Consider the following 11,828-nt stretch of genomic DNA (forward strand, 5'->3'; position numbering starts at 1 on the left):
TATTTAATAATAGGAAAATAATTCATTTTGAAAATGTTTATATTTAAAATAATTTTGCTTAGAAAAATACGGGGTGTTACATAGTAGACTCGCCCCGATGTCCGACTGAAATGTTGTTGAGCTGTGACACCCGTCGATATAGATGCCAGTGGCATGCCAGTGAAGGTCGGGACGACCGCACACACAGGTGATTCGATCATGGCCTGGAATGGGAATGTGCCCATAATGAAGGGTTGTGGGGTTGGATACCCACCCCCATCCTAATGAGGTGAGGTTCCATCCGGGAATTGAGCTAGGCACTAAGGGATGTGTAACCAAACTCGGAATAAAGGGGGTTGCTCTACCTGTGCTGATGGTGTTATGGCTTATCACATTTGGAGAGACCGACTCAACTTGTGGTGTCTGAAACGTAGCTTGCCGAAGCGATAATTGGGAACAGAGGTCAAAAACTGTTTGCTAGGGATTCTGCTCCGCATCATAGTTGGGTTGAGGATACATAATTGGGGACTCAGGCCGGTAGCTATTAGTGCCAGTCCCCACGTATGGCGCCAAAATGATGTAGTAAATGCTTCGATTCCCACAAATACGTAAGGTTGTACGGCCGGACCGGGTTCGGGTCCTTTTATAATCTACTTGTTGGTTTAAGGGTTGATGCTCGGTTGGTAGCCTAAGGCCAGAGATTCTCGAGCCTAGTATAGCTATTTGGGAGTTGCCAAAAAGGTTCCTGCCCTAGGCATTTCGCGGGGTATTTATATGCCAGACGATGAGACACATGTCGAGAGGTCGGCATCCGTGACACGTGCCCTCCATGCACTCAGTGGTCTCGGCGGCTAAAGAAAGGCATACACATGTAAAGATATATTTGTCTAGCCGATCGCTTTATGGGCTTGATTTGACTGTTAGCTCGGGTACTCGGGACCCTGACCAAGTAATCAGGTCGAGGCCAAGCATAGGAAGATAAAGGCAAGGGCTCTTTAAGCTGTAGAAACATTTGATCAACAGGTCAGGTCGGTCATGTCCTCTACTCGGGTCGGTTCAGATCGGAAGACAACCATTGCCTCGCGGCGAGTCATATACTCATATTCGACCAAGTCCTCGGTGTAGAGAGGAAAGTAGCCCAGGGTATATTCCCTAACAAATAATAATGATTATGATATTATTATTAATGAATATATATATATATATATATATATATATATATATATATATATATATATATATATAGGTTCAAATGCGGATAGTGCGCCAAGGTGCGGCAGTGCGGTGAGATGAGAGCCATTGATCTTAGCAAGATTAACGTCCAGGATTAATAAGAATTATAAAAAAAAAAAAAAAAATGCAGTGGCAATTTGGCCTTTTTGCATTTAGGTAAAATTTAAGGTGGGTGGTTTTCCTTCTTAAGGTGCGTGATTTTTCTTCTTAAAGTGCGTGATTTTTGTGCTTAAGCTGCGTCCGTTGTTGAAAACTTAAGTGCGTGAGCCTAAAGCTTTAGGTGCATGGTTTTCCTTCTTAAGGTGCGTGATTTTCTTTCTTAAGGCATGTGGTTTGTGTGCTTAAGGTGCGTTAGTTGATAAAACTTAAGGTGCATCGACCTAAAGCATTAGGTGTGTAGTTTTCCTTTTTAAGGTGCGTTGTTTTTTAGGTGCGCCGGTCTAAAGCTTTAGGAGCGTGATTTTTTTTTTCTTAAGGTGCATTGTTTTCCTTCTTAAGATGTTTTGTTTTCCTTCTTAAGATGCTTTGTGTTTCTTCTTAAGGTGAGCCATTTATACAGTTTTTTTTTCATTCAACAGTCGAGTGGATTTTTTCAGTTTTGGTTCCCAAGTTTAAAATGATCTAATTCAAAAGAAAAAAAAAAGCAATATAATACTCCGTAACAAATAGTGGAGTTGTTATTTTTGGAGTAAATGCCGAAATCGGCCTCCTCCGCAGCCGGTCACCTAGGCGGCCGAACCCGAATTTATTTTTTTAGTTATTCGCCAAAACAACATCGTTTTGGCTAAAAAAAAAAAAAAAAAGGGATACCCTAGGCACTAGGCGCCTAGCGTCTTTTTCAACACTGAGGCCGCTGAACAATGCTACTAAAGTTGAAATATTGGTTCAGTGGACTAATGTAGTCTATAGGAAGCCACTTAGGAGAATTACTACCATGTTAAGAAGCAATTTCCTCATTCTTATCCTTGGAGACAAGGATCTACGGAAATGGAAGGAGGTGTAATGAATGGGCTAAGTGAACAAGGTATAAATCAAAAAGACTGGAATAGAATACAGACTGGAATAAAAAATGATACGCCAATGCTCTCAATTTCACCAGTTCATATATACAACATACATAATCACAAGGCATCTGGCATTAGGAGGCATCAAATGTGAGATGATGGTGATGCCTCTTATTCAGACAAAATTAATCAGCATATCCTAACAGCGTAATCATGTCAGCAGCTCTAACTCTCTGAGTAAGCAGCAAAGATGCATATGAAAGTAATGAAACTAGAAGCTGAAGGAACCTCTGATGCCGTCCAAACTCTCTCCAAGAGAGACCCTGCCATGCAAATAAAAATTAAAAAGAGTTTATGAAAGGAAGAAAATACCATATCAAAATTACAGAGAAAGCGAGGAAACATAACAAACTAAAGCTGCCAGGCAGACAACACGCATGCATTTTGATTGATTCAAGAATGGTAGAGAAGATAGGGAGTGCTGAAGTTATTAAGCAATTGAGAATCCCAATTCACCGTGCCTGCAAAGTTTGAGGGGATGACAAGACACCCAAGCGCAAGGAAATGCCCCAAACCTTACTGCCCAAGCTCAATTTATGGGAAGGGAAGCTTCAACCTGGGCTACAGTTTCAATGCAAACTACATCGTTGAATTAATAAAAGGCTATTCTACTGCTCCTAGCCTCCTAGGGCAAAAAGAAGACTGCCAGCATGTGACAAATGATTATGTCAGGTTTTCGATGTTGTACCTTCTAAGATCAGTATGAATGAGCTTCTTTCATCATTATACATTTATACTAACCTAAGATGTATGGAAAAATATCATTTAGTTTCATGATTGTGCAGCCATCAGACTTCTCAAGTCTAGAAGCTCGGAAATGTGAAAAGGAAAGATATCATATCCTTCTATCTCTAACTCCACACTTTGATGCATGATATGATACCTTCTAATCAACTACAATTTGAGTTGGACAAAACAAACTAAGAGGTAACCACCCAAGAAAATTGTCAGCTCGGTTCATGACTTTTCAAATCGAACAAGTCTTAATCAAGAATCGTTTGATGCATGATATGATACCATATAGTCAACTAGAATTGAGTTGGATAAATAAACCAAGAGGTAGCCACCCAAGAAAACTGTCAACTTGGATCATGACTTTCAGAATTGAACAAGTCTCAAGCAAGCTCTTCATCAAAAAAAAACTTTTTGCATTCAAGACAATCATGACTCTTAAAAGTTTAAGATCATCATGTTTCATGTTTAGTCACCATCATTAGTTTTCCATTCCCACATTCCAATTACAGGTCTCAGCATCCTTAGGCAATCAGCAATTCTCAACAGAAATATAGTATTATTACTGATTATATTTTTCTTTTGCCCATGTAATCATCACTACTAGTAATCAGTAAACAATTACTCACTCCACCAAAGAACAAATGAAAGAAAACTGGAAGCAAAAGTTGAATAATAGAAAAACAACCAATTCTATTTTATACAGCTTGTTAATCATTAGCTTTCCTCTTTCATTTAACTGTCACAAGTTCCATAATCAGAATAATACATCTAATAGCATATACAAACAAGAACTAATAAGATTTATAATTGGAGAAGCATGAAAAACCAGATAGTATGAGTTATACTTGTGCATGCAGTACTTGTACTCTTGACTCCTGACAGTATCTTTCTCCCCTTCTTCCAACTAATTCAGAACACACCAAACACACACAAACAAATAATGTTACACCATAAAAGCATAAATATGAAGGAAAATAAGAATTAAGTCACCCTTACTGGATCACTCTCATAAATGAGCTCAAAACAAACTGGTGACAAGCATTGCAGAGCACAGTTCTCCTTCGCTACCATTGAAGTCTTGCATTTTTCACCCCACAGTCCACTTTTAAATTAAAGAATAGAAAAAGACTAATTAGAGAAATTCAAACTTCTCTTTTCAGTAGCTACTTTGTCAATTAGAATTACACCATAATAAATAAATAAAAGTAGCGTTAATTTTCTTCATTATTATCTTACTAATACACAGAATCTCAGATATAAGAAAAATATCCACAAAGAACAACATTAGCAAGATTCAACTCTATTTGAAGAATTGCCCTGTCCAGTTAAAATAAATGAATAAATAATCTTTATTTTTAAAAAAATCTTCACATGGTCTCTGAATCTCTCATAAGTAAACCAGAAAAATAAGAACTTGCAGAATTTCAAAATTTTTGAATTTGGGATTTGACTAAAAATACCTCTCAATGTCAGCATAGCATTTGTTCTTCTTCTCCCAAATCTCCATCTCCTGTTGGAAATTAAAACTAATTAAAAATGGATGGGGATGCAAAATTAAGAATCAACCGTAATAGAAAATTATATGATTTTAAAAGTGATTATTGAGGACAAGAAAAAAAATACTTACAGAGATCGGACGACGAGATTTGGAGAGAACTCCATTAATAGTAAGCATAAAGATGGCAAAAATCATGAATGCCATGAGCTTTCGATTCTTCGCTACACAAGCCATAGAATTTAATCAACTGAGATAGGAAAATTAACTCATAGAGTGAGAAAAGTTTAATCAAGTTCAGAGAGATCAACGCACACATACACAAAAAGAGTAATGGCTCAAGTTGGATAAAGTTCTTACTTTGCTTGTAAGAAGATGCCTTCTGAGCAGTTGTATGGAAAAATAGGTTTCCATTTCTCTGGACGACAGTCTGGCATTCAGAAATAAATACAAATCTAAAGTAATGTATAAAGTCAATGATTAACGGAACAAATGCATGTATGCATGTATGTTGGGCCTCCTTGCGTGGCTATCTACCACATATTGGATGCATTACCCCTTGCAGAAGGTAATGATTCATGTTTAATTCCCATGCCTTTCCCAAGGTTAGAAGCAAGACAAATTTCTCTCCTCATTTTCTGGTCATATGCTAACCTAGGACTTGAAGGAGACAATAAACAGTAGCCAACAAAAATTCACATTGAAAGCATGTACCATAGCCACCTGACACCAAATCCATACAAGCAAACAGTGCCTTGCTGTTTCATACTAAATACATAATCTGACTTCTTGCCTAATTCCTAAGTAGTATCACCTCCCTTTTTTGTTGATTAAAGAATCAATTTTTAAGTATCTCAAAAGCATTAGGTACAAATGACAGAATCTAAACAAATGAAAGGCATCATGTAGGTTCTCAATCATTATCACTGCCAATCTAGTGATATTCATAATTATGCCAGCAACACTCTGATATCAAACTTGAATGCTACTTGTATAATGATACTTCTAAATGCATAGTCAGAGGAAAACTTGTATAATGATAAAATCCAAATGCACCAAGCAGAGAGCATCCAAGAAAAGCTATCAACCCGTCCATAATTTTAGCTTCTCCTATTCTTTCTAGGCCATTCTTCAGTTACAATGCAACCACATTAACCCTGAAGCTTCAAATTCTCAAGCTTACAATACTCAACCCTTCAGTTAAAGCAATTATAAATTTACAATCACGATTAACTCCAAAATGCTCAGTTATATTTGGCAGTGGAAAATAAGAAAAATCATCATTATTATTCAAAATTCACATGAACTGGATAAACTGACCTAACAACTCATCAAACACCATGCTTGTTCCATAACCAAGCTAAGGCAGAAAGTAAGAATAAAGCAACAGAAGAAATTACATACTCGAGAAGCAGGGATATTATTGAGCTCCGCTAATGCACTCCTCACCTGTTCAATCGGAAACAGGTTAATTAGTTAGATAATCATCATAATCTCTCTCGCTCTCTCGCTCTCTCGCCTAACCATTAAACCTAGGGAGTCATAATACTATACACAAATGAATACATAAAGACCGACCAGTTTAGGAAGATCGTGGTGAGAGTCCAACGCCGGAGAGCTGGAGCTTTCAGTTGCCGGTGGAGGCGCGGGCATCTTCCCTGAATCAAAGACACTGTCGGAAGGGTAACAAGAGAAAGAGATGTACGGAGCAATAGGGATTTGGGAAAAGGTACAAATAGGCCATTGAACTATTTGGGGGTTAGCAATTAAGCCATCGAACTCAAATAAGCTCCAAATTGATCCATGAACCTGCAAAAAAAGTGCAATTAACATTTTTAACAGGTTAACAACAAGTTACTGCTGACTAGGATGCCATGTGTAATTTTATTTTTTATTTTATTATTTTTATTATCCTAATCAGCATTTGACACCAAAAAAAAAAAAAAAAAAAACATTTGACCCTTTCGCTTTATCTCTTTCGCGATTGTTTGCGACATTTTTTGTTTTCTCTCTTTTTCGATTGTTTGCGACATTTTTGAATTAGAAAAAATACATTGAAATTTCAATATTTAAGAAATTACGCGCATAATATAATACAAAATTTGTCTATTTACTAACTAGTGAAAAAATATAATGTTAATATAAATTTGCATTGCTAAGCAGAAATTAATAATATTGTTAATATAGTTTGCATTGCCATACAAAAATACATTGTTAATTGCAACACTACAACATTTGATATGCATAAATATATTGTTAATCTATTACTGCCAAAACATTAACTCAAAACTACTCTTCTGCCAAAACATTAACCCAAAACACCTCTAACAGAATTACACTTTGCTCTAGTATGCCCTTCTTGTCTACAAATGGAACATCTCATTATGCGACCCTTCCTACTTAGTTGAGTCTTCTTACTAGCAGTTGATGAACCTTCACTTTCCTCACGATTTCTTTTCTTCTTTGGCCTACCTGTCATTTTTTTTGGGATTGGAGCCAAAATTTCCTCACAATTTGTTTTAGGCCAGAAGAGTTCTCCATTCATCGGTAGAAGAGCATGTGCATAAGTCCTTTGATATGCTTCTTTTGAGTAGCATGGATCAAGATAATCCTCCATATTCCTGCCATTGTCGAAGATGGCACATATAGCATGAGGGCAAGGTAGACCTGTCAAATCCCATGATCTACACGAACATGTCTTATTTTCAAGCCTGACTTTGAAATGATTTCGTCCTTTCTTAATCTCATATCCATCATCTCCATTAAAATCAACCTAGCAACAAAATTTACCACTCAAATTTAAACCCCAACAAATGTAATGTTATATTATTTTTAAAAAAATTGTATAAACAATGTACCTTCCATCCAATGCTTTCTTTCTTATTTGCAATTAGTTTCTTCATAATAAGTGGTCCATATCTACCTTTCCAAGTGTCTACGAACTTCATTTTTTTGGCTATCCTTCTCATAGCAAGCACTCGAATGTCTTCAAGCATGGGAATTATTGGCTTGCATCTTGCTTTAAGCAAAGTCCCATTGAATGCTTCGCATATATTATTATCAACAATGTCACATTTACTTGTTGTTCTAAAAAAAGCCTTGCACCAAAACTTAGGTGGATACCGTTCTAGGTCAGCTTTAGCCTCTTTGTCTCTCATTTCTAAGGCTTTTAGTTGTTCATGAAATTGAACTTCTGTTGTTGACTTGGCGCACATCCAAAAGTGATTCTTCATAACTTTTCCTTTATGGCGCTTACTCCAATTTGCATGCACATGCCTTGCACAATTTCGGTGCTCTGAATCCGGAAATAACTCTTGGATAACAGTTGTTAATCCCTGAAATTAAAATTATATATATAATGATGCAGTAAGAAAGACACTAGTCACTGTATATGAAGCAAATATACATTGGTCAATGTAATGTAGATACTGCTAGTGATTGTAATTAACACAAGCTAGTCAATGTAATTAAGATACTACTAATTAAAACTGCAACAAGAGCAACATAAAATAAGAACATGATAAAATAAAATTAAGATTCAAAAAACAAGAGCAAGATAGCCTCTTTCACACCGTAAATAGCAAGAAAGAACTACTAATACATTTTGAGCAAATGACATCACTAAATACATTTAAGAGTGCATACCTTCTGCTGGTCACTGATTATTGTCCAAGGGTAAGTGTTGGTGATTCCCAAATCATTTTTCAGCAACTCTAAAAACCATCCCCATGAATCTGTGTTCTCAATCTCCACCACAGCCCATGCAATAGGGTACATCTGATTGTTTGCATCTCTTCCTACTGCAGTTAATATTTCTCCCTTTAGCAACCCTTTGAGAAAACACCCATCCAATCCAATAATCTTTCTACATCCATCTAAGAAACCCCTTCTTAGTGCATCAAAACATACATAAATTCTTTGGAACACACAAGGACTGTCAGGTGTGACCATACTGGTTTTTAGTTTTACTTTGCTTCCTAGGTTAGAGTTCATACACTCTTGTGCATAGTCCCTTATTCTCCTAAACTGATCCTCAAAGCTTGCATTAATTTTTTTGAGCACAGACCTAATTGCTCTTCTCACTTTGCTAATACTTAAATTTATTTTCAATTCTGACTCAATGTGATTTTTCAACTCTATAGGTCCAATGCAAGGATTATCTCTAATTTTTTCTTCATATTTATCTTCTATCCAACTTTGACTCACCAAACGCAAGCTGAACTTTTGATTGCAATTATGGTTGGCCTCAAGAGTCTTTAATTGAAAACACTTGTATTTCTCCTCCCATGAAGCAGTGCAATGAAATGGGCAGCCTTTACCATCAATACTCTCAATGCCAGCACATTTAAACATCACTCTCATACTCTCATTTTTATAATAGCATATGTCCCTCTTAAAGTGCACTGCATAATTAATCATTGCTTTCTTAAACTCTGATGCATCTTCATAAAACATGCCCAACTCTAACTCGGGAAATTCAACACTTGGATTGTAAGATGGAAATTTACATTTGACCTTGGCTTTACTTGATTGTTCCAGTTGTAGTTGAGCTTCATCATCTTCCATCTCAGATTGGTAACTAGGTGGATTATCTGACTCATAATAAACACTATCTACTTCATCATCCTCAATAGTGTTTTCTTGAACTGTATGTTTCTTTTTTCTACTTGGTGCATGTGTTGCTCCTGATTTCAATTCTGCACCATGATTTCTTTTTTCTGCTTCTTCATCATCCTTATTACATTCATCATGTTCATCATCATTATTCTCTTCACCATCATCATCATTACCTTCATTTGTTTCCTCAAGATCAACACTTGGATTACCTTCATTTTCTTCTTCAACACCATGCTCAACATATATGTCCACCTTCTTATATCTACGTGCTAGCGTCATCAACTCCATCGTGTGGGTGTCATTAAAGAATGGCCTAAGCTTTTCCATCGCCTCCATACTTAACTTGTAAGATAGACTTTTGACCTTACCATATCTCTCATGTGCTATGAACTTCATCAAGTGAGGTACACAAATAAGATCGGGATCAGTTGTTACTTCATCAACTTCTCCATTTATATATCGTAGTCTTGGATCTTGCACAAAACTACCCCCATAATGAATTCTCAAATCTACTATGTCATACATTCTGAAAATTGTAAAATGGAATACATAAAATTGCAGGGATTATGCATCAAAGTAAAGGAAATGCATTATAACTGCTCAGAATGAAACTGCCCAAAATGAAATATTTAGACCATAAAAGCAGAGTGTTTCAAACTGTCCAGAATGGATGCATTATAACTGCTCATTATAATTTTAGGGGTGAAATTAATGACTAACAAAATTAGTGAAACAAATATTCTAACAAAATTGACTTTATCAAATGCAATAAGAACACCTGCACCAGCATCCAATTTATCATAAAAACATGAGATTCAAAATCTCAACTTTTCACTCCAAATAAAACTGTGTCAATTGTTACACAAAACAAAAGCAAAACCAGGCCCCAAAACAAAAGCAAAACCATGCCCTCAGTTTCATGAATACCAAGCTATATTGCAGCTCATCATCCCCCAAAAATCCCAAGTTCAATTACAGTACAAGATTTCTTTATTTTCACTAAAACTATCACACAAAGCCAAACCTCATCATCTTGATTCCATTTACAAAATTCAAAAACCAAAATGAATTAGAAGAAAAATTCAAAAATTAAAAAAAAAATACATGGAAATTTCCCGAACACAGAATTACATAGAAAAAAAAAAGAGAAGACCTGGAGGGTTATCGCTTTCCAGAACAGACCGTTCTTCTACTTTGATGCCTGAACCCAAAAGAACAAGAATACAAGTGAGTAACAACAATACCTGTAATTGTTCCCAAAAGCAGTGAAGGATAAAAATGAGTTGGTTACTCACTTGTAAGTGTTAAAAAATAACGCAAACAACAGCAAAAGATAGAAAAACAGCAAAATAGAGAAGAAATTACCAATTTATTGTAGAGTTTTCCGGAGAAAAGTAAAGTTGAGCCGGAGAGATTGGAGCCGATTCGATGTTCGCAACAAAGCAACGAAGAAGAGAAGAGGAGAGATTGGAGCCGATTCAAAGCAACGAAGAAGAGAAGAGGATTTGATGTTCGCGACAAAGCAACGAAGAAGAGAAGAGGAGAGATCGGAGCCGATTCGGAGCAACGAAGAAGAGAAGAAATATGGTTTATTTTGACAGTAGTCTTGGTCAAGAGGGTCAAATGCTTAAGTTTTTTTTTTTTTTTTTTTTTTTTTTTTTTTTTTTTTTTTTTGGTGTCAAATGCTGATTAGGATAATAAAAATAATAAAATAAAAAATAAAAATTACAAATGGCATCCTAGTCAGCAGTAACTTGTTGTTAACCTGTTAAAAATGTTAATTGCACTTTTTTTGCAGGTTCATAGATCAATTTGAAGCTTATTTGAGTTCGGTGGCTTAATTGCTAACCCCCAAATAGTTCAATGGCCTATTTGTACCTTTTCCCTAGGGATTTTAATGGGGTCAATATAAACGTAGAATTTGTTTGAGTAAATACTCAAAATAGACCTCTACTATAGTTAAATTTACAAATTGATTCTCGACTTTTGATTTCAACTAATTAAGTTCTTTAACTTTTTAATTTTGACATAATTTTGTCCTTTGTTAATATCACCGTTTAGCTATCGTGAAATTTCACCTGCTCTCTGCGTTTTCCCTTCAACTCTTAGTGGAAAGATTCTTTCTGCTTCCAAATATAGTGCGTAGAGGAAAAAACAGACTTCGTGATGTTCATTTGCAGCCGTAGTGTTCAACGGCAATGGAGTTCAACGACACCTTGGTGTTCATCTGCAATCGTCACAACTCACAAGTTAGATACTAAACCCCCCTTTCTCTCTCATGTATGCCTCCTACTCGCTTTCATCTCTTTTCTCCCCTCCCCTGATACGAGTATATCCACAGTAGAAGAATGTGAAAATCAAGAATTGGGAGAAAGAAAAGAAACAACCCATGCTACTAGGCCAAGGAGAAAACGAAGGAAACCGGCATGGATGGATGATTACATTTGTTAGACTAAGTTTATTCGTAATAGGATACATTAGTTTAGTCCTAATACATTATTATATCATATTAATTAGGAATCATAATCCTAAGCATAATAGGAGTAACTTAGTATATAATCACTTTGCATGCTAGGGGGAAAGACATGTGAATTATTATTATCTTTTTCTTCTCTACTATCATCTTCCTTCTCTGAAATCTCTCTCCCTCTCTCTCCCTCTCTCAGATTTTCCCCTCCCCTAATTCCATCTTTGGAGTCTGCATC

At 36.2% G+C, this 11,828-nt stretch overlaps 2 protein-coding genes across 4 annotated transcripts; both read right to left on the reverse strand.

The window, feature by feature from the left end:
* Positions 1–2,275: 2,275 nt before the first annotated feature.
* Positions 2,276–6,220, reverse strand: LOC109163941. Of its 3 annotated transcripts, XM_019312672.1 has the most exons (9): positions 6,153–6,205; positions 6,085–6,122; positions 5,911–5,955; positions 4,867–4,936; positions 4,639–4,730; positions 4,472–4,521; positions 4,008–4,113; positions 3,857–3,915; positions 2,276–2,539 (listed from the first exon to the last, which is right to left on the reverse strand). In XM_019312672.1, exons 1-9 carry the CDS (start codon positions 6,157–6,159, stop codon positions 2,488–2,490), a joined length of 519 nt encoding a protein of 172 aa, XP_019168217.1. In that variant the 5' UTR covers positions 6,160–6,205; the 3' UTR covers positions 2,276–2,487. The 3 variants fall into 3 exon arrangements, with proteins under 3 accessions (XP_019168217.1, XP_019168216.1, XP_019168215.1); XM_019312671.1 differs by having other exon boundaries at positions 4,867–4,924; positions 6,085–6,220; XM_019312670.1 differs by having other exon boundaries at positions 6,085–6,220.
* Positions 6,221–6,814: 594 nt separating this feature from the next.
* Positions 6,815–9,648, reverse strand: LOC109163968. The gene is made up of 3 exons (XM_019312702.1): positions 8,152–9,648; positions 7,365–7,841; positions 6,815–7,279 (listed from the first exon to the last, which is right to left on the reverse strand). Exons 1-3 carry the CDS (start codon positions 9,646–9,648, stop codon positions 6,815–6,817), a joined length of 2,439 nt encoding a protein of 812 aa, XP_019168247.1.
* Between the last annotated feature and the right edge of the window lie 2,180 nt (positions 9,649–11,828).

This window comes from Ipomoea nil, unplaced genomic scaffold (assembly GCF_001879475.1).
Source record: "Ipomoea nil cultivar Tokyo-kokei standard unplaced genomic scaffold, Asagao_1.1 scaffold3054, whole genome shotgun sequence".
NCBI lineage: Eukaryota > Viridiplantae > Streptophyta > Magnoliopsida > Solanales > Convolvulaceae > Ipomoea > Ipomoea nil.

Coding starts and splice junctions, on each gene's coding strand:
- LOC109163941 (XM_019312670.1), bottom strand. CDS start 6,159: ATGCCCGCGCCTCCACCGGCAACTGAAAGCTCCAGCTCTCCGGCGTTG. Junction 4,937..5,910: donor ATAATATCCCTGCTTCTCGA/GTATGTAATTTC, acceptor TCTGAATGCCAG/ACTGTCGTCCAGAGAAATGG. Junction 4,731..4,866: donor GGCATCTTCTTACAAGCAAA/GTAAGAACTTTA, acceptor TGGCTTGTGTAG/CGAAGAATCGAAAGCTCATG.
- LOC109163968 (XM_019312702.1), bottom strand. CDS start 9,648: ATGTATGACATAGTAGATTTGAGAATTCATTATGGGGGTAGTTTTGTG. Junction 7,842..8,151: donor TAATCAGTGACCAGCAGAAG/GTATGCACTCTT, acceptor TTTTAATTTCAG/GGATTAACAACTGTTATCCA. Junction 7,280..7,364: donor AAGAAAGCATTGGATGGAAG/GTACATTGTTTA, acceptor TTTTGTTGCTAG/GTTGATTTTAATGGAGATGA.